General features: G+C 42.1%; 1 protein-coding gene across 1 annotated transcript in view; it reads right to left on the reverse strand.

Annotated features, from left to right (window-relative positions):
• Positions 1-22,942, reverse strand: part of FARP2 (FERM, ARH/RhoGEF and pleckstrin domain protein 2) — a 241,790-nt gene that overhangs the window by 81,194 nt on the left and 137,654 nt on the right. Inside the window, exons 14-16 of the mRNA XM_073625766.1 lie at positions 6,275-6,411; positions 1,219-1,305; positions 228-370 (exon numbers count right to left, since the gene is read on the reverse strand). Of these exons, the coding sequence (XP_073481867.1) occupies positions 228-370; positions 1,219-1,305; positions 6,275-6,411 (367 nt within the window). The remainder of the gene's footprint in view (positions 1-227; positions 371-1,218; positions 1,306-6,274; positions 6,412-22,942) is intronic.

The following is a 22,942-nucleotide window of genomic DNA, read 5'->3' on the forward strand; positions in this document are numbered from 1 at the left end:
CCCAAGCTGCTCTATGGCAAAAAAAGAAAAATTCAAATTTTATTTAGGACTTTCTTCTTTTGTTTTTTTCTTGCAGCTCATAATCATAGGTGAAGATTAGGAAGTAGACTGAGCACAAGAAAAGTAAAGAAAGTATTCTGCGCAGTTTATACAATGTAGCAAGTTTGATTTGACTAGGTCTAAGTACAACAGCCATCACTGCTCAGTTTATAAGGTACAGTAGATACCAAAGGTTAAGGACATCCTCCAACTGGTGCAAAAATTCCTCATGAAAATGTCTTATTGGCTCCAAGCAAGAAAATAAAGGTTTCATCTGCTGTTCCAAGCTCTCCTGGAGTTCCCCACCTTTACAGAGTACCCTGTGTAACCACTGTCAAGGAAAAATATATATGTGTTACAGGAAAATCACAAAAAAAGAGACCACAGACAGAAGACTAGGCATACAGGAAAATGCATGCTTTAATAACAAACATTAGTCACATTACTCACTAGTCCACATTGTTGGGACACTGTAAAAACACTTCCTTTTCATAGGAGAATTTATCAAAACTGGAATCAGAATCTGGAGCAGCCACGCATAGTAATCAATCAGCTTCAATCTTTAATTTTAAGGCCTCATGCACACTGGACGTTATAATAGCGTTATAAAAACGCCAGTAGCTTCGCAGTGAGTTTTTCAACATTTTTGCAATAGCGTTCTTTAGCGTTTTTCAGTGTTTTTTTTTTTTTTTTTTTTTTTTAAATCAGTGGGATCAAAAACATTAAAAACATTAAACGAGTTTATCTGCATTTTTTGACGTTCAAGCATTTTTACAGCTGAAAAACTCCTCTCAGAACCCACTAGTTTTGTTTTTTTTTTTTTACAGCCAAAAAATGCCCCAGCCAACTTAGTTGACCACAGCCTATGTGTGCATGGACACATAGGATAATATGCTGGAGAGTTTATTGACTGTAGAAACAAACGTCTGAAGCCAAAAACAGCAGCTGCAAAAACATCCAAAAAAGTCCAGTGTGCATGTTGAACAAGCTGAAGATACAAGCTAATTGGTTGCCATGCACAGCTTCTCCAGATTGTGTTTGCTCCAGTGAAATGGCCTATCTAGCCTTCCATCACTAAAATTTGTCTCTTCATAAATCACTAAAGTGTATGAAAATGGAAAACATTGCAATGGAAAAACTCAATAGGAAAAGTGACATCATTCTCTGTTGCAAACCTACCACTTTTATGACTTCAATATCCTTTAGATGAGAAGTTTCTGTGCTCAGTATTTCTTTGGTGATATAATAGGCCTCATCCATCTGCTGCTAATATAAAACAAATTGCATTTTAGATTGAAGTTATAAGTAGGAATTTATCTATTACCCGAACGTGTGTGCGTGTGTACACATTATACATAAAGTCACAGCGAAAAAAAAAAACGTAGTAGATGACCCAAGATTGTCATGCACCCCACAAGAAGGCCCAGGAATAAAATATGTATTATGAAAAGAAAAAAAAAAAAAAAGGAGGGAGGTTGGGTGTGGGTTGCAGAATTTTTGTATTTTGTTATAAATTCTCTTTATCTATCGTTCATTAAGGAACATAGGAACATAGATGGATGATAGGGGTTATTCTGCCATCTACAGGAGAAATAGGCTAGGCATATAGAAAACTTAAGACCAACCCCCTTGAGTTTTAACCCCTCCCACCTTGCAGCTGCTCAGCATAAGAGAGGACAGAGCAGTGTCCCTTGATGTACTCCAAGGAAGGAATTTTATGGTGAGTACAATACCACCATTTTCTCTATCATCCCTTGATGGACACAGCTTGATAATTAAGGGAAATGCAAAAGCAGTACAAATGGAGGGGTGGGATCAAACAGCACAGGTGAACCAGCCGAACAAGAAAAAAAACGAGGCATTAAATAGCCACTTGCAGAACTGTTTAACCAAAATTAGTACCTGCGGGAGCAGACACATCGACCTTGTAAAACTTAGAGAAAATTTATACATTAGACCAAGTGACAACTTTACAAATCTTTGAAAACATGGCCTGTTGATGGAAAGTCTAAGAAAACACACTCACTGTGCTGCTAGTGGAAAGTTATTTAATGGAAAAAGGAAGTACTTCATGGGTCTGCACAATAACCTTAGAGATGGTCTCAACAGCTAGGCCCAACAACTGAGAGGCAGGGCAGAAGACTTGTCCTTGAGAGAACAGATCTGGCTGACTTGGCAGAGGCCAGAGAACATTGGCTAGCAGATAAACAAATGTTGACATGCCATACTCTCCAATCTGTAGCTGTGAGAATGACTGGAATGCATTTCCAACTCTAGGATGCAGACAAAGTAAAAATGTTAGCCTAGGAAATGCATAGATTATATACCTTATTCCATGGCACTACCACCAGGGCATCTGCTGTGTCCCACATTCTGAAAACAAACTAGCTTCTTGTTGATCCAAGGTGCTTCAAGAGAACGCATTGACAAGGTGAATACTGACAGCCAATTTTTCTCTGGCATGCCAATTCTGAACCTGGGGAAATGGTGCTTCCATCCAGAGATATCCAGGGACATATATCTGGACATCTCTGGATAGAAACGCCATTTTCCCAGGTTCAGAATTGGTCTGTCAGAGAAAAATTGGCTGTCAGTATTCACCTTGGCAATGGGTTCTCTTGAAAAAGCTCTTAAAACTCTGCTCAGGACAGGATAGTGCCTACCTCAGCTAATGCTGTAATACTCCTGGTGCACTGCTAATGACTGATGCAACCCATAAAAGTGGCATTGCCCAACTAAACCTGGATCGGATGACTGGGCAGAAGGGGGTTCAACAAATGAACAAAAAAAAAAATGCTCCAGGAAGTTGATTGAAAGCATTGATCCTTCCTGAAACAAACAACCCTAAACAGATAGTTGATCCAGAATTCTGCCCCAACTCAGAAGGTGTCTGTTGTGAAAATCTTTTAATGAAAGGGAAGACACACCTTGCCCTTGGACAATGCCAGGGACTGAAACCACCATGACAGACATCTTGGCTCAAGGATGCAAATGAATGATCTTGTCTACAGAAAAAAAAAAATGGATTGTCCCACACCACAAGCATGTTCTGTTACAAAGTCCTGGAGTGGAGAGGTCTGCTTTCACAGAAGAAGACTATGCAAGTATCCAATGACTGGACTGAAGAAAAACCCAGAAGTGGATCAAGGTCCTTTGTGATTACTCTTGGAGCCAAAGCACAGCTGAAAGGGAAGGGCCACAAAATGATCGTGGCTATGTTCAGGGGCATATGCCCAGAACATAGAACACCTGTGTAATGGGCATATGTCCCTCAGCGCATACGCCCCTAAACAGGAGCACAACTCAGAACAGCATTCAGTCCCATCAAGCCGCAGCGTATTTCAGCCAGCAAAAGACTTTGACAAGCTGCAGGCACAGTTTAGGCGCACTAAAACGCTGTGATTGAATGCATACAAGCTTAACGCCTAGTGTGCAAAGGAATGGTAAGCCCAAGGGCAAATAAAAATGAGGGGTTCCCCATTCACAAAGTAATGTACAGATACCCATATAAAGACATACGAGCAAGCCCAGAACAATGGATCTTTAATCCTCCTCACAAAGAATCAACTGAGAATTATATTAAAAACTGTATGGCAAGCCCAGTAGTAGAAGGAGAATTTTAATTGTTTACAGATGGTCAGTCAGCTACAGCTGCTTCAGTAACAAAAAACAGATTTGTAGCCTCAGTACCAGAGGTAAAACCTCAACACAGCCTAAAGTCTGCTAGGTACTAACAATGAATCTTCCGACATGGGGACAGGAAAACTGCTGCAACTCTGAGCCCAATAACTCCACAAGCAGTCCGACAGGTTGTCACTGCTGACAGCAGCACTGTCAGAGAGAACACCATTATACTTAAGTAGGAACTGCAGTCTGCTCACATAATTTGCATTAAAAACATCTTTGCCATTCTGAAGCTTCCCTCCAACCACTTTGCATATTATTATATACTGTGATACTGTACTTGCCAAATATGTTGCAGAAATCTCCCTCCACTAAGTCTGGCTGCAGCCATTTTAATTGTGGGCGGCTGAAGCTGCGGCCTGTTCACTTCCTGGATCAACACAGAGGCACACCTCCAGCTCTACATACCTGCAGCTTTCATTGGCCCTCTTATGACTCACCCCCTCCCATGCTGGCATAGTCTCATGAGAGTTAGAGAGCGAGCTGTGTATGATGTCATAAGCCTAGGCTAATGACCAGACAAGAAACAGGAAGTGACTCTAAAAGAAAACAAAGGTCCGAGGGCACACCAGCCTTGCGCATTACCTTTGCAACACTGAAATTTATTAAAAATAAACAAAATGAGTGATAAAATCAAACAGATAATGAAGCCATCATTGGTCTCATCCAGCAGGATCTGCTGGACAGTAAACATGGGTGGGATGAAAAAGTCCAAAGTAAGCTGACGCATTTTGATGGTGGCCCCTCTTCCTCAGAGCTCTGAGAAAGAGGGCCACCCTTGAAACGCGTAAGATTACTTTGGACTCCTTGGCCTCATCGAGCAGGATCTGCTGGCCAGTAAACATGGGTGGAATGAAAAAGTCCAAAGTAAGCTGACGCATTTTGATGGTGGCCCCTCTTCCTCAGAGCTCTGAGAAAGAGGGCCACCCTTGAAACGCGTAAGATTACTTTGAACTTTTTCATCCCACCCAAGTTTACTGGTCAGCAGATCCTGCTGAATGAGACCAATGATGAACTTTGCATTATCTGTTTGATTGTATAACTCATTTGCGATTACATTTTATTTTTAATACATTTCAGTGTTGCAAAGGTAATGCACAAGGCTGGTGTGCACTCTGTTCTTGTTTTCTTTTAGGTTACTCCTGGGTTCCCCCCGACCTGTTGAGAGCGGCAGCACAGCCAATGCAGTGGCGTGATTTGTGAAGATTTCCCTCTTCTTCAATTTACCCTACGGCAATCTTTCGAGCGCAGGACCATTTATTTCTTTTTGCAAGAAACAGGAATTGGGTTGTATAAGGTATTTACTGGCAGAAAACAAGGGCAGAAGATTCAATAGATCAAAAGTTGAAAAAATGATTGAAGGTCCGCTTTAATCAACTGGAAAAACTATGCTTTTTGGATGACTGGAGAAACTTGCAAGAATACTGGGCTGTCGCAAAGAGAACACTAATATACAGTATCTAATAAACTGCACTCTTTGGCTGATTGGGGAAACTTTAGGAATTTCAGCCTAAAAGTACCAGCAGATGTTCATAGCAGAAAAATCTTCCAAAAGAGCAGCATCAGAGAAGAAGAAAACTCGCCCCTCTCCTGAGGACACTAAGCAAAACTGAGCAGGTCTGAGACAAGAAGAGTTAAAACATTAAGGGGGTTGGCCTTTAGTTTAGGAGGCAGCATAACCCCTAGGTTGCATAAATCATCAAGCTGTGTCCCTAAACGAATGATAGAGAAAAAGGAGTTCTGCTGAAAGTCAAAGCAATTTCCTTTGAGAAATACAATTCTTATTTTATTGAGGGAGGATATCCCTTTCTTATCAAAAGATGACTGGGAGGTGGTCTTCAGCTCATTTCTTGCTATAGCAATATCTTAACAAACCGTCTGTCATCTACACTGTACTTATTACACAGCTTTAAGAATATATAGCCTAAAAAGATGTCAGATTTAGAGGCTCATTTTTAATTTCACTTAAAATTTTGGTCAGAAGTCATGCAATTTATTTCCAACATTTGTGTTCGCATTCTGGGAGTAGTTCATGGCTTTGCTCTGGCTCATAATGCAAGTATTGCTCTTTATTTAATTCCTTTTATGCATGCAAATGCCCAGTAAATGAAAGCCATTGGTTAATCCAGTGCATCAGAATGGGCAACGCCATTACAAACAGGCAGAACCCTTCAGTGCCATCAGCAGAGCTCCATCTCTATCAAAAGAGGCTGACTACAAATTTTGCTGTGTACTGGGTGTTTTAGAGAGCAAGCCTCCTCAGAGTAGTATAAAAATACAACAATACAACAATTTCTGACAGCAACCACTGTAAAATCCTCAGTGTGCCAAAAGCCCATGAATTTCAGTGTCTACTAGCCAATAAAGCTCAAGTAGTTATTAATGCGGCCTAAAATTATAACCTCATATGAAATACAAATGTTTAACAATGACATAATTTCTGCTTTAAGTTGAAAGTAAAACAAACAAAAAAAAAAAAAAACAGAAACAGATATTGGGCCAGGCTGGCTAGAAAGTGGTTTGTGCTGTTATAACCACAAACTGTCCCTACCTTGATCTCAGATGATTCTTCAGCATCATATGTCCTGGCACTTCCAGTGTCACTTAATGAGGGACTCAACAATGGGGAACTGCCAGGCTGGGAATGGGAGGAAGGCAACCTCAATGTAACCGGAGACAATTGACAATCTACACCGAGACAGAAGACATATTAAACCATAAGCAAAACATTATTACATTTTGCAGAATTTCTCTTTTTTATATATATATTTTTTTTTTTTTTATGAAGCAGCATGTTACAACAATGTAGAACATTACAATACGGTAAAAACAATAATGGCAAAATATCAAATTACACAATGAAACCTCATGACAGTTACAAAGTATAACAAATGGCATATAGAATATCTTTGGTAACCCTAGATCGCCAAGGAATTGGGAGGTCAAAGAGTAACAGACGAGGAAAGACCTCCAAAATCTAACTGATGTGAGAAACTGCTGAACGTTTTACTCATCTCCATGGCTAAACCACATAGGGTATAGCCTAGGAAGAGAAAGAATAGAAAGAGTAGTGAACACAAGGGAGGAGGAAAAGGGGGAAAGAGGAGAAACAGAGAATGAGGCAGGCCAAAAAAAAAAAAAAAAGAAAATAAAAAGAGGGGGGGGGGGGGGTGGAGCATGGAGGAAGTGGAGCCACGAGGGAACTATGCCAACCACCAACTTAGGACTGGGACTCACTGTGAAAAGAGACTTCCCCTCAGAATATATGAACATGTACCATAGAGTCCAAGTCTTGGAGTAAACCTCACGTTTGTGTTGGTGCGTTAACACAAGATCTTACATTTGGTTCAGTTCCTCTACCTTATGTAGCCAAAGACCAAGGGACGGAGGTTGCTGATCTCTCCACCTCAAAGAGATACAGGACTTGGCAGCATTTAAAAGAAGACACAGGACAGAACGTTTATAGATTTTTGCCTGTATATTGGCAACATGTAAAAAGGAAAAATGCTGAATGCATCCGGAACAGGGTAATCCATTAATTTTTGTACTATGCATCAGACCTCTCTCCAATAATGCTCAAGCTAAGGACATGACCAAAAAACATGTATGAGCATGCCCTGCTCCACCAGCATCTTTCTGAAGTGGCTGGGAAAGAATTTATGCAAAATTGAAGTTCTGTACCATCACGCTAAAATCTTATTTTCTTGGATTCTTGTGCAAAGTGAGGATTTTAGGGCAAATCAGACCATGTTGGTTTTTTGGTATTCCGTAAAGGATCTCCCCAGGTCCGTCTTCCATTTTGCAAGGTATAGTAAGCAGAAGTCCTCTGGAGGTAGGACCAATAGTGTGTACAGTTTGGAAAGCACATGAGGAAGCACACCCTTGTCTGAACAGTATCTCTCCAAGATGGTTAATGTAGGTTGAAACATATTCAGAGGGGTAAGCGAGCTGAAAAAGTGGTGTATTTGAAGAGCTCTCTAGAAGTCCAGCTTATAAGGATCTGATGAGTTCATAAGAGACTGCATAGAAGGCCAAGAGCCTGCCACCAAGAAAGTGAGAAGCTTGGAAACGGCCTGATTGCAGAAGGGACCTAAAGGAGCCATCCAGAAGGCCCATCTGAATCGAAGGTTCCCCAAAATTGGAAACAAAGATGAATTCCTGGGGGCCAGAGAAGTCGGCGTTAATAAATGGGTACATATATGCGACGTGCCAATTAGTGGGTGCATTTTGAGCGGAAGAGGCAAATATAGTTGAATGTCTCCATGGCAGCACCAGTCTACAAGTCTCCCTAGGTGCATTGCTTGATAATATTTTTGCAAATCCGGGACGGCCAACCCGCTGAACTGCTTAGGCAGGGTTAGAAGCAGATGATGAATACGAGATCTCCTGTGTGCCCATATAAAATCATACAGGAGGGCGTGGGCCTGTTTGAAATCTACCAAGGGATTTGCAGAATGTTTTAACTTGAGGGGTGGACAATATAACAAACAAAGAATATATTTATATAAAGGGAGCTAATTAGTAGTGCCTCTCTCCTTCGCTTTTATTCTTCCTGCATGGCTGTCGTGCATCTCCTAAACTACATGTAATGGGACTTGGTATCTTATACTGCACTCCTGTGACCCATTTTTAGCTGACAGCAGGCTAAAGTCCACTGTCAGCTGACGTCACTTAGCTGAGAGCTAGGCTCTGGAAAGATCCCGACTTTACAGTCAAAATCCAGCTACATTTCTGGACCAGCAGCTGGCTCAGCCTCTCAGTAACCTGCCCCCTGCACAGCCCAGTTTTCAAGTGAGCACTAAGGGGCAGAGCAGAGAGCCGGTGGCAGTCACCGACTCTCTGATCACCGAAGGCTGAGAACCGAGCGAGTGTTTGATTGTACGGTTCCCAATCTTAGAGCCAGCAGGGGACAGATGCAGCATCAAATCGATGGTATATATATATATATATATATATATATATATATATATATATATATATATATATATATATATATATATATATATATTTATGTTTTTTACAAGCCTGTACTTCTCTTTTAAAGAAGGAAGACACAGCTCTTTGAGAGATGATGGAGAAAAAAATCTACTTCCCAATCTGCACGTGAGAGCTTTCCATATTAATTTTAAACTGAAAAAAGAGCCTGATTGATTCAATGATATTTAGACTTTGATGACATTCTTCATTCTGGAGATATGGAAACCACACTCAAATGTGTTCAGCAGCTTGCAGGCACTTTCTGTTATGGGTTGACAAAACTCTGTCTGTGTCTTCCAAATGCTCTCCTCTGTTGTGACCCTATCACATTCGTCTAGTGGATACGGTTAGTGACTATGCTGACACACACTATGTGACTATGCTGACACACACAATGCAAGCATGACCTACTGATGTTACTATCAGAAGGCTTGCCCTAAGAATTGCCATGCAGTCAGTGCTGAAGTTTGTGCATGTAGACAGAAAGTGGTTGAAAATAGGCTACAGAAGATCAGCAGCACTGAGCAAAAAAGGTGTCGTTTCTGAAAGGAAAAAAATCACATGGCAATTGTTTGATACACAGTGCTTTAACAAACTAAATGCTGTTCACTTTGGGTTTACATCTATTTTGATGTGACTATTGCCTTTTTTACACTTCCATATTTTTTATAAAAATCATTATGAGAGACTTGTAAAATTTACCACTAGAAACAGCTTATATGGATTAGTCCAGTTACTCTGCCTTTCTTGTAATCACTTGTTGAGAGAAAAATAGCCACACAGGAAGTGTACTGATTTCAATGAATTGACTTACAGTAAAGCATTGCAAAGCAGGCAGCAGAGCCAGCATATATAGTAAACAATATACAGCTGCCCTATGTACATATAATAATCCAAAATTAAACATAGAAAAAGGCTTTTAAACAGGAATGCACAGTAATGACACTATTTGCAAGCAGGTCTCCTTCATTATTTTTTTAATCCATCTTTTATATATAGAAAACAAATTTCCAATGAAGGCATATACCATTCATAAACTCAATACAAACAAAATAGCATCCCAAAAAAACAAATACCAAACTAAACTTCACATTACAAATTTAAAACATTAAAGATTCTAATCTATCCTATTCCTCTGGTCGTAAAAATAAAAGAGAAATAAAAATTTCCCCATACAAAATATTTCAAAATTCTTAAGCTTGTAGCATCTTTAGTTAAGTGCCATCAACTCGTGTCAGAGTTCTAAAGAACTGTTGATTGAGAGATCTAAAAAGAAGTAAATTCTGTGCTAGTTCATCAGTGTCATCCCCACAGCTGTAGTCAATGTGTCCAACCATCTTGTAGCCAGTCTACCCCATCTCCTGGTTCCTTTGATCTTCCCAAACATGATTTCCTTCTCCATTAACGTCTCTCTGACAGTATGACCAAAATAGGAGTTGTAACTTCACCATTTGGGCTTCTACTGATATAGCCTGTTTGATCTCCTCCAAAATCAATCTGTTAGTTCCATGGGCTGTCCACGGCACACATAAAATCCTTCTTCCAGCACCAAAACTCAACTAAAGTTGATCTTCCTCCTGTCCGGTTTCCATTGTGTCCAGCTTTCACAGCGTACTTAACAAGTGAGATAATCAGTGCTTGGACATGTCCGATCTTGGTTTTTAGTGTTACCTTTTTCTTTACCTTTATATACTTTGTCGAGAGTCTTCATTGTGTAGCTATCAAGTGCTATTCCGTGGAGTGTTCCATCACTACTGGTTGCTTCCTTGTTTATGAAAGAGCACAGGAGATTAAAATGCTTTGCAACTTTTGCTCTATCGCTATCAAGCTCAAAATCATCGTCATTTTCTGTGTTCTAGGTTTTTGTCTTGTTTATATTTAGTTCTTATACAATGTTTCAGCTTTGACTTTTCTTAGTAAATATAGCATATCTTCATTGCTTTTGGTGACAAGCGGTGTGTCATTTGCATAATGCATGGTTTATGTTTCAGCCACCAACTTTGATAATCAGCAGCCTCTTCTTCCAAATTTGCATTTCTGAAGATGGCCCCACCATATGGTTTGAACAGGTAAACTGACAAGATGAATTCTTGCCTGAAACCAGTGTTTTCTGTTATCACTGAAGCTTCTTGATTTTTGTAGAGGCTCTTTATCAAATGAGTTATGCATTTAGGTATTCCCATTTGAAACAGAGTCCTCCATAATTTATCATAATCCACACAAACACTTTGCTGTACTCAATGAAGCAAAAGTATACAATCGTTTGGCATTCTTTGCTCTTTTCTAATATCCATCTGACATTGGCAATATTGTCTCATGTTCCTCGCCCTTCTCTGAAACCAGCCCGAACTTCAGTTCTTGCTCAATGTATGGATGTATCTTTTGTTGTATTATTTTCAGTAATACTTGCTGGCATGTGGAATTATTGCAATCATCCTGTAGTTGCGGACAAAAAAAAGGTCTGCTCTGACGCTCCTTTCACTGATATCAGCCAACATGGAATATAATAAACTGGTGCAGATTATATAAAACAGCTTTTTAGGCTACAATATGCTTCAGGAAATTGGCAACCAATCGCACACAGGACACCGACTCACTGTGACCAAAACTAAATCAGGTAATATAAGATGGCTTTAGCTCTGCACCCGCAGGAGAGGTCCCTCAGACGCATTTTGACCCCTAGTGTGCTTAATCGTTTTAGTTGTTACAATCCTTGGCATCACCTTTCTTCATCATAGGAATGAACAGTGATCTTCTCTAGTTGGTTGTCCATGTTTTTTACTTCCAGATCCATTGACACAGGGCCATAATAGCACCTTCAGAACATCTTTCATATTCTCAAAAATCTGGTACCAGATCAGGTACCGGAAGAAATTCCACCCAAATATTTTTGCATTTTTTTAAAGGCTTAAAGACCAGTCAAACGCTCCGGTCTCTCATTCGGATTGACTGCCGATGTTCATTCCCCCACTGTCAATGGATGTGGGAAAATCCACTTTTTGTGCAATCTAACAAGAGACAGTGTTCTGCTAATCCTTAACCTTGTTAACCTGATTTTCTGGAAACTCTAGATGCTGTAAAATGCATGTATATGGATTATATACAACATTTGTTTTAAAAACAGCACTGATCTATTGAACATATTTCCAAGATCTTAACAACTTAGACAATAAAATGTATGAAATCTGCGGGGGCCTGTCCACATCTGATATAATTAGAGCAATCCTGAACACTTACTCTATAAAGGGAATAAGAAGCTCTAAACATCTAATGGACAATAAATTAAATTATTTACTTTGAGAGGCTGATACAGAGACAGGAACTGCCCTGATAGCAATAAAGTTAAAGTGGAATTCTAGTCAAGATTAAAAGTTTTCCCTTTGTCTCTGACAAAAACAAACTGTTATATTAAGCACTAATTGGATTGCTAAATAGCTGATAAAAAAACAAAACAGTGTCCAATCCAGACATTTATCAACCCTTCTATCTCTCACAATGGTTGCTCTGTGCAGCCAAATGTGGCTGCTCACAGGCACTTCCTAGTACTGTTGTCGGTGTTCATTCAAAAAGTCCCACTCTGCCCTGCTCAGCATAGTCAAGCACAGTCCAGCCTGGCACAACCCAGCCCAACCCCCCCTCGCCCCATCCAAGAGGTCACATTCTTTTCACGAATGAGGACACACACACCTCCCTATTCATGAGAGAGCTCCAAGGGGAAACCTATAATGCAGCTTCAGGAAATGACACCATTATCAATGTCCAGACATGCCCGCCAGCCACCTAATGGCTTAGAATTGAAAGAAGGGAGAAACGCAGTCATGTGACAGGCATTGAATGGCATTAAAAAAAAAGTAAAAAACTGATTTTGGAATTTTGAAGCACAAAGATGAATTTTGTTTACATGAATGATTGCGGGGGGAGTATGTAGGTTTTTGGCTTCCCTTTCACTTTAAAGCAGTATTAAACCTAAAAACAAAACTGTATTATATTGCACCTTACTAATTCATAGATGTGGTGGCTGCATTTGTTTCCTTTATTTTTTTTTATATAGATGTTTTTGCTTTATTTTCACAAGGTGATCCAGCCAGTAAGTCTGTTACTGTTCAACTTCCATTAACAGACCAAGCTTTACAGCAAAAGTGGCAGTTAAAAAGGTTGAGACAAACAATTAAACACAGGGGTACATACAATGATCAGCTTTTATCCATTTATGTAAAATCTTTATCCCAAAAAGGGAAAAAAAAAAATCTGTAACTGCTTAAAAAAATGTTAGCTGGAGTTTGGAATTATTTTATTATTTAATCCATCTAAATCTGTCAGTGCATCGAATACTACCCTTTCCCCAGACCGACGATGCTGCTGTCCAAAGGGGTCTCTGCCACTCCTCCATCCAGAGTGGTGACACCCTAAGACAGAAAGTGTGTTACTAGCCGCATCACCAGGTGAAAAGAAAGAAAAAAAGCCTTAAAAAAAAAAAAAAGCTAACCAACAAAGCCACAAAGTACAAAAAAAAAAAAAAAAAATGGAAGTAAAACACGTGTTGCGTGTGGCTACATTCAACACCACGTTTGAGCTCCGCATTACATTTCGCCAGACACACTAGAGTAAGAGCAATAATTATCATTAATTACCATTGTTCATGGCTAACTCTAAATTTATGACCTGTAAAGGCTTTTAAAAGTGCCACTGCTATTAGGTGTAAATTGTAATGTAAACTTACTTTGTCAATAGTAAAGTAAGCTTGTTGCCGTTTCACAGGCATGCACAATTTTTGACATGACTTGTTGGGTGTCTACTTGACACAACCTCATCTTTTTACCAAATATATTTTGTTTGTGTTCCCTAAAATTAACTTGTGCATGTTTTATTGATAATATTTGTGTTTGATGAACAGGTGCAGTAATACTATGCGACATTGCAACTATCACCATTTTATTCTCCAGTGTCTTTGCTTTTAGAAAATATATTTGGGGGTTTTGGCTAATCTTCTGGTCCAAAATGTGCATTTAAAGTGGTTCTAAAAGGTTTTTTACTGCATGAAATTAAAAACCTATCAATTATTTTTATTTTTTTATGTTGTTTTAGCCACTGACGGCAGCCGTGCATGCACTCTTAAGCTCCAGCATACCGTGCCGGACCTTCAGAGCTTCTTGCTGGAGCCAAATGACGTCATCGCGGCTCCAGCCACTCAAAGGGCCTGAGCCTGGGATCACAGAAAAAAGGACAGGAGAAGATGTCAGTGGTGAACGGGCGCAGCTGAGAGGGCTTTGTTTCAAATAATTTTTATAATGTGTTATTATGCGATGCATACTAGCACATTATGCCATTGTCTTACAGGGTTTTTTCCTACTTTTTTTTTTACTACCTTTTTAATAGCAGGTGCTTAAAAAAAAACACCCCCACCACTGTAATTCATGCGTTCTGAAACGTGCCAGACGCATGAATAGGGGGTAGCGGCAAAAGGACCATAGAGCATTAATTGGGATGTGGCGGGCGTGGATAGAGGGGGCAGCGCCCGGGCGCCCCTAATGGATGGGCCGCCACTGTCGGGTACTCTGGTTTCCTCCCACACTCCAAAGACATGCCAGTAAGTTAACTGTATCCTGTGTAAATTGGCCCTAGTATGTGCATGTATGAATGTGAATTAGGGACCTTAGATTGTAAGCTCCTTGAGGGCCAGGGACTAATGTACATGTATATGTAAAGTGCTGCATAAATTGACGGCGCTATATAAAACGTAATAAAATAGAAGTGTTTATAGTTGGGGCGTGGCCTGGAGCGGCATGAAGTAGGACGCAGACAGACAGAGCTCCGCCGGCCATTGATCCTTATGCAAACTCCTGAGACCGCTAAACAGCTAACTTCAATCCACAACATACCACCACCGAACCGGCAACCTACCAGGGCCATGTCGCCTACAAAGAAGGCATCTGCGGCGGCTGCAAAGCTGGAACAATACCGCCGGCAAGGCACGGACCCCTCCAGCCAAGATGGCGCCGCCGCGCTGGAAGAGGAGCCTCCCGCCGGAACAGACACAGCGAGGGTGCTGGAGGCGATATCATCATGCCAGGAAGCAATCACAGCATGCCAGACTTCCCTCACAGCGCGGATTGAAGAAGTTAAAGTGGACATTTCACTGGTAAGGCAGGATTTCCAGAAGCTAAAGTGCAGAGTCACTGAGGCTGAGCAATGTGGAGGATTCCCTCCCCCCCCCTGCAAAACACAACATCTGAGCTGCAGCATCAAGTGAACCAACTGATTCAGAAGCAAGATGACATTGAGAACCGCCTCAGAAGATGTAACCTCAGATTTGTTGGTCTCCCTGAGGGGGCAGAGAGGAAAGACCCCCCCACGTTCCTTGAAAATCTACTCTGTGATGCATATGGGAGAGAATCTTTCTCCCCAACATTTGTGGTCGAGCGTGCGCACCGTTTATCGGGCAGACTGCCACCACCTGGAGCTCCCCCGCGCACATTCATTGCAAAATTTCTGAATTAGAGACAGAGATGCCATACTCCGTCTCAGCAGAGTGAAGGGTAATATCCCCTTAGGAAACAAAATGATAGCTGTCTACCCGGATTTTTCTGCAGAGGTACAGCGGAAGCGACGCACATTTATGGAGGTTAAAAGGCGCCTTCGCATAAAGAACATCAAATACGCCGTGCTCTTCCCGGCCCGCCTCCGTGTAGAGGGGGAAGACAGGGCGCATTTCTTTGAGGATCCAGAGGCCGCTATCACCTGGTTGGAGCAGAGAGAAGCCCACAGATAAGTTTTGTTTTTCTAATATTCTTTTCCGCCCCCAAGTCAATGTGCGACCCCCCAGGGTCTTCCACCTTACTATATTCTGACTTTCCACACGGAATAACTCAAAATCCGAAACTCTATATATATTTACAGGATGGGCAGTCCGTCTCCCCCTCCTTCCCCTCTTTTTCTTAGTATCTTGCGATGTTGGAAGACTGCACACTAGCTTCACTTTAATTAGACCTGTCCTTAAATACACCTATTGCACAGGCGGGCTCCAATGAGCATCACAACCACACACCTCTATTGGAGTATCCGACAGGCTGCAACCCGTGAGACTCTCACCCTGACACAACAAGTATAATCCCATTGACGGATTTCCTATAGTCCCCTGTCCTGGTGACGCACCTCAGTTACCTACTCTTAACCTGCAAAGTAAGGTCCACATTTGCAACCGACAGAGCGAACTTATGTCTAAAAGGTACTCACCAAGGGCGGTGAGTCGAGTCCTGAAATGTGCAACGCTACGCAGCGTATTTTCGCCCCACGTACCACAGTTCACCGACTGAATCGGAGCGTACAGATTTTGGCCGCGCTGTATATGCTGCTTAGGATTCCTGAGTTCACTAATATCCTTAACACAGTGACTGCCACCCAAACACTGTCAAGATATTACCTTTTCTCCGCAGGTTGGACAATGTTTATGCCCTGTTGGCAGTTCGGGATCGAAGCTCGCACCAGGTTTGGAAGGTGCAGGGCGGGGTGGGGGGTTGGGGATACCAGAATCGTACAAGTTTTATTGTTTTACCCAATGTCTATAATAGGCAATTGTTATCATAATAATCCCATGGTGTCTTTGATAATAGTCATGCAGTGTGATGTATATGCTGGGACGCTTGGAGGGGGGGGGGGGGGACCTGAGTCCCGGAGCTCAATACCTCATATTCACATTTAAATGTCTAGTCTGAAATTTACCACGTGGAATATCCGCGGACTTAGAGAACCCATGAAGAGGTCGGCGGTGTTTTCACTTCTCAAGAAACAAAGAGCAGACGTGGTGGCTCTGGTAGAAACACACGCTGCAGGTCTTGCACATAGAGTACTTAAGAGACCATGGATTGGATGGGCGTTCCATTCGACGCACACCACACTCTCAAGGGGAGTCTCACTCCTAATTGCTAAAAACACCCATTTTGAGCTCCAGGACTCAGTGATCGACCCATCGGGTAGAAATGTTCTTTTAAAAGCTAAAATTTACGGAGACCCAATTCTCCTTATGGCATTCTATGTTCCACCACCATTCAACGCGGCTGTTATTGCCGCTGGGTTTGACTTTATGACCCTGCACACTAACATCCCGGCAGTATGGCTAGGCGATTTCAATAACATACTAGATCCAGCCCTAGACAGACTTAATATATCAACCGTTGAACCAGTGACATCTCATCCCACAAGATTCGCCAGACTGCTATCAGACTTCAACCTAGTAGATACATGGAGAATCAGGAACCCTACAGATAGGCAATTCTCCTGTTTCTCCACGTCACACCGTGCTATGTCACGCATAGACCTTATATTGGTCTCCAAGGTGCTCCTTCCTAGATTGTCAGACGCAGGCTTCTCCCCTAGGTCCCTTTCGGACCACTGTCCCTACTGGGCCATACTTACAGTCCCTCACAACCGCCCTCCGGTGACGTGGAGGCTGAACCCCTTCTGGTTGACCATACTGCCGGAGGAGGATGACCTTTTGACAGAATGGGGAAACTATTTCCTAATCAATGAAGGCTCTGCTCAGTTAGTGTGGGAAGCCTTTAAGAAACACGCCCGTATGATCCTGACTAATAGAATTAACAAACTCAAAAGAGTGTCAGAGTCGGTAATAGTTAAGGCGGAGGATAGCTTCCGAGACTCCGAAAAAATATTTCTCGAGGCCCCCACCGCAGATAGAGCTGACAACCTTAAACTTTGTTCAAGGGTTCTGACCCAGCTACACTACGAAAAATCCAAACGAAAACTATTCTTCCATAGACAGCGGTCGTTTGAACACAGGGACCGGGCGGGGAAACTCCTAGCTTATTTAATACACAGCGAAGATAGGCCTCCCGTGGTAATCTCGCTGCGCTCATCTAACGGAGTTATAGAAACAGAACCACACAGAGTAACAGACATCTTTAGAGAATTCTTTAGTAAGCTCTACACAGCAACAGCCCCTGCAGATACCTCCCCAATGGAAACATTTCTGGGAGAACTGACAATTCCCCAGCTTTCCATAGAACAGGTCGAGGAATTAGAGGCCCCATTAACAATAGACGAGATATCCGGAGCCCTGGCGGAACTTCCCAGTTCAAAGTCCCCGGGCTCGGACGGCCTACCGGTGGAATTTTATTCCACTTACTCAGAAATACTGATCCCTAGACTACTACAGCTATATGAAGCCATATTTAAAGACTCCATACTGCCAGCATCCATGAGAGAAGCCACCATAGTATTGATTCCCAAGCCAGGAAAGGATCCATTTATTCCCAAGTCATACCGCCCTATATCTCTACTCCAAGTAGACATCAAAATACTTGCAAAAATATTAGCCATCCGTCTTAATAAAGTAGTCCTTTCCTTAATACACTGAGATCAGGCAGGATTTATGCCAGGTAGAAATACGTCCTTCAACCTTAGGAGACTGTTCATAAATCTACAGACCACACATGACAACGTAGGGTCAAGAATAATCGTCGCTTTGGACACAGCCAAAGCGTTCGATTCGGTGGAGTGGGGATACTTGTGGAGTTGTCTGGGCAGGTTCGGCTTCAGCCCTAAATTTATAAAATGGGTGCAACTTTTATACCAATTTCCGTCGGCGAGGGTACTGGCGAACGGATGGCCATCCGAGCAATTCTCGTTGTCCAGGGGTACGAGGCAGGGGTGCCCTCTGTCGCCTTTACTATACGCATTGGCGGCAGAACCCCTGGCCATAGCCATCCGGGCACACCCAGAAATAAAGGGACTTCGCAGGGGGGACGTGACAGAAAAAAATCAGTACATACGCAGACGATACCCTATTATACCTTGATGACTCAGAAAACTCCCTGCCTCTCACACTGGACCTAATAGAACGGTTCGGCACGTTCTCCGGCCTCAGGATAAACTGGGACAAATCCCAGATACTACCCCTTGACAGCTTCCCGCAGCCCAAAGACAGAGCAATGCTGCCCCTACAGAGAGTGGATACCATCAAATACTTGGGTATAAGGACTACAAGGGACCCAGCTGACTACGAGACACTCAACATAGCTCCGTTGTTTGCAATGCTTAAACACAAAAAACACAGGTGTGGGCTCGCCTCCCACTGGGAGTAATGGAACAAATAAATCTGGTCAAAATGGTCCCCCTACCTAAAATACTTTACATGGTTTGGCATTCGCCAATATACTTGGTGCTTAGACATTTCAAATTATTGGAAGCCATTTTGAAGCCGTTCATATGGGGTAGCAACAGACATAAAATCGTCTGGCAAAAACTTAAAAACCCCACAGACTTAGCAGGAATGGCTTTACCTGACTTTAATGCCTACTATACTGCAGCGCAGTTATCCCAAATTTTCCATGTGGATAAGATAGATAGAGAAAGATAGAGAAAGATTTCTGCACTTGCTGTGCCCTAAGTGGTCTCAGTCGTCACAAGACCCATTGGTCACGATAACGGGGAAAACCACTGGGGAAGACAGAAATGCTAATCGTAAATCACTACTGTACCACTATACTAAGATCTGGAACCTAGCCATGAATAGAATACAACTGCCAGTAATAAATGAATTCACTCCCCTGTGGCACAACATAAATCTCCCAGAATTTAATTTGATGCCTGACAGTGAGGTGTGGAGTTCTAGAGGGATCATTTATATACTACACATCATCCATAATGGCAGGTTAAAAACCTTTGATAGATTGAAAACGGAATATACACTACCAAACCAAATGCTTTTCAGGTACCTGCAACTGCGTCATGCCTTCCACTCACAGTTCCCGTCGGGTGAACTTAATCTGGTAAATAACCCACTAATGGAAGCACTGAAATGCCCTGACCCGAAAAAACTAATCTCCCAATTTTACCTAATGTTGACGTTGCCGCAGGCAACTACATCGGCTTACGCCCTGAAATCAAGGTGGGAGGGAGAAGTAGGCACACTGGCAGATGACGAATGGAGCGACGCTCTAGACACATGTAAATTAGTGTCCCCTAAACTGTCTGACCGATTAACTCAATTATTTCTGATTCATAGAGCATATCTCACGCCACTTAGGTTGTCAAAATATAAGAGTAATCAATCAACAATGTGCAATCAGGTTTCCGGCACCTTTTTCCATCTACTGTGGCAGTGCCCCCAGATCCAGGCGTTCTGGACACAAGTGGTGCGCTTCCTCCATGACACAATGGGCTCCCCAGTAACACTGTAGCCCAAGCTCTGCTTTCTAGGAATTTTACCAGACCCGGAGATAAATAAATTCAAAAAGGTATTTGTACATGAAACACTTTTTTCTGCACGAAAAGTAATTGCTAGAGTTTGGATGAGGCCTAATCCCCCAGAGTTTTCACACTGGGTGGCGGAAGTCAATAACACATTACCCTATAAAAAAATAGTTTACCTACATAGAGGTTGCCCTTATAAATATGACCAAATATGGGACAAATGGACTCAGTCACCCGAAACTTGCACATGAGAATAAACTAAGTAATGGGGTGCTCCAGGGACCAGCGCTCCTCCACACCACACATGCTGAGCTACTGCAGCGAGACCTGGCCAATCTAGTAAGATACGACTAATTAGCTTTTGTATATATATCATGGGAAAAATGAGATAAGACATGGGTACTGTACACAAATTTATTTGTACATCTTGAGAAATGTATTGTTATTTCTTTTTGGTGTTTATGTACACTGAACTTTTTTCTTACTGTTCAATAAACTTACGTTTAATTAAAAAAGAAGTGTTTATAGTTTATTTTTTATCAATTAACGAAGTGGAAAGTGAATGAAAAGAAGAGAAATCCAAATTAAATCAATATTTGGTGTGACCACCCTTTGCCTTCAAAACAGCATCAATTCTTCTAGGTACACTTGCACACAGTTTTTAAAGGAATTCGGCAGGTAAGTTATTCCAAAAATCTTGGAGAACCACAAATTTTCTGTGGATGAAGGCTGCCTCAATTCTTCTGTCTCTTCATGTAATCCCAGACAGACTTGATGAGGTGGAGATCTGGGCTCTGTGGGAGCCAAACCATCACTTCCAGGACTCCTTGTTCTTCCTTACACTAGTTCTGAATGACATTGTATGTTTGGGGTTGTTGTCCTGCTGCAGAATAAATTTGGGGTTAATCAGACACCTCCCTGATGGTATGGCATGATGGAGAAGTATCTGCCTGTATTCCTCAGTATCGATGACAACATTGATAATGGCCATATCTCCAACTCCTTTAGCAGCAATGCATGCCCAAACTTGCAAGGAATCTCCACCATGCTTCACTGTTGCCTGCAGATGCTCATTGTATCACTCTGCAGCCCTTCAAACAAACTGCTCCCCAGTACAGTCAAATATTTCACATTTCTTTTTATTTCAAAAGTAACTGTACAAGCTCTGTATAAGTATACTAAGGTCACGTGCAGTGGCGGCTGGTGCTCAAAATTTTTTGGGGGGGCACAAACAAACTGAAAAAAAAAAAAAACATCAATTGCAGCCTCACTGTACCATCAAACGCAGCCACTGTGCCATCAAATGCTCCCACTGTGCCCCCGTCCGCCGTCTGCCTGACACTTACCCTGTCTCGGTGGGGCAGCGGGTGACGGAGGCGAGCGGTTTCCTCCATGTCTTCTCCCATCTGCTCCTCCCGTCCTCTCCTAAGATTGGATGCCTGATTGGCTGAAACGACAGGCACTGTAATTGGACGCCTATCAGGTGACGGTAAAAACAGACCCAAGCACCTGATTGGATGTGTGAACTGCGAGCGCCAAGAATGGCGCTCGCTGTTTACTTTTTTGATGCCTATTAGAGCCTATGGCTCTAATCAGGTGCTTAAAAAAAAATACCCCACCACTGTAATTCAGGCGCCCGAATAGGGGGTGGCAGCGGCGGACATAGATAGATTCATGCAATGCATGAATCTATCTATTGGTGATAAAGGGGTGGCTGGAGAGAGGGGGTGGTGCCCATGCGCCCTTATGGATGCACCGCCACTGGTCACGTGAGCAAGTACGGTATGTATACTCTTAGTACACTGTAAATTACCCTTTGCAGATACTTTACTGTATCTGGCATAACGTGCATCTTGCAAACAAATTATAGCAGGCTGGTATTTCTTTAGTAGGTGAAAAAATTGCTATATTTTGAGAAACACTCATGGCTTCAGAAATTAACAGGCTTTTCAGAATGAACCTGATCTGTCATTTTTTTGGGAAATAAAGCTCTCAGATTAATAGTGCCTAAAATATGAGCTGTCTTTTACATGGCCTCTGACTAAATCTTCCTTCCCCTTTTCTATTGCAGTTTTCCTGCTAATTTGGCACCTCCACTTCATCCTGTAATAGTCTTACTGGTGTATGCACCTCTTAAATTTGCTTTTCTGGCAACTTCCCTGGCAGCAGCAAAAAGTTGATCCTGGAATGAGAAAGCAAATGGGGAAAAAAAAAAAAAAAAAAAAAAAAACACCACATACAACTCTTGGAGGTATCCTTGCAGGCTGAAACATTGATGGTAATAGAAGGCCTTATGTGCCCCCAATTGCAGTTACCGACCACATTACTTTAGACAGCACTGCCACCACAGTAGTACAGTTTCACATATAGCTTTAGACAGCACATAGAAGTCAGATGCTAGCATTAGGGATATTCGGTGACAGCCACAGTCTCAGCAATGTTACCACAAAAAAATCCTCTTCATATCCTCTTCCTTAAGGACATCGGGCACCAGATAAGTTGAACATGCCTCCACTGGCACAGTCGAGGAGGTGTCCAGAGGAGATCTTAGGGAGGACAAAGGACCCAAATCCACTGCTGCTGTATAAGCACAGCATACAGCCTGACCCAGCGGAGGCTAAACAGGCAGACAAACCACATGACCCGGGATGTGTCACTGCTGCCTGCTACAGCATCAGGGCACACCCCATCAGCATAGATTATTATGTTTTTTTCTGTTTACATATTTTCTCTGTGCATATTCTGTGCACTAAAAGAGGAACAAAAACAATGATTTGATGCTGTACGAAGATTGAAAGCAGTGTAGATGGTGTTTGAGGGAAGATCACGCAAAAAGGATACAAAGAATGGAAAGCAAGAAGCCACCAAACTTTATTGAAGGCTAAAAATGGAAAGAAAGGATGCCTCTGAGAGAAGCTTAATTATCAAAAAAGAGCTCAAGTAGCTAAGCCAAATAGAAAGAGTGCAGAGAAAGAACTTGAATGAAGAATGGACAAAGCTCTAGCCTCGAAGTATCAAAAATATGCAAAGAAAA

Source organism: Aquarana catesbeiana, linkage group LG04, assembly GCF_042186555.1.
Source record: "Aquarana catesbeiana isolate 2022-GZ linkage group LG04, ASM4218655v1, whole genome shotgun sequence".
NCBI lineage: Eukaryota > Metazoa > Chordata > Amphibia > Anura > Ranidae > Aquarana > Aquarana catesbeiana.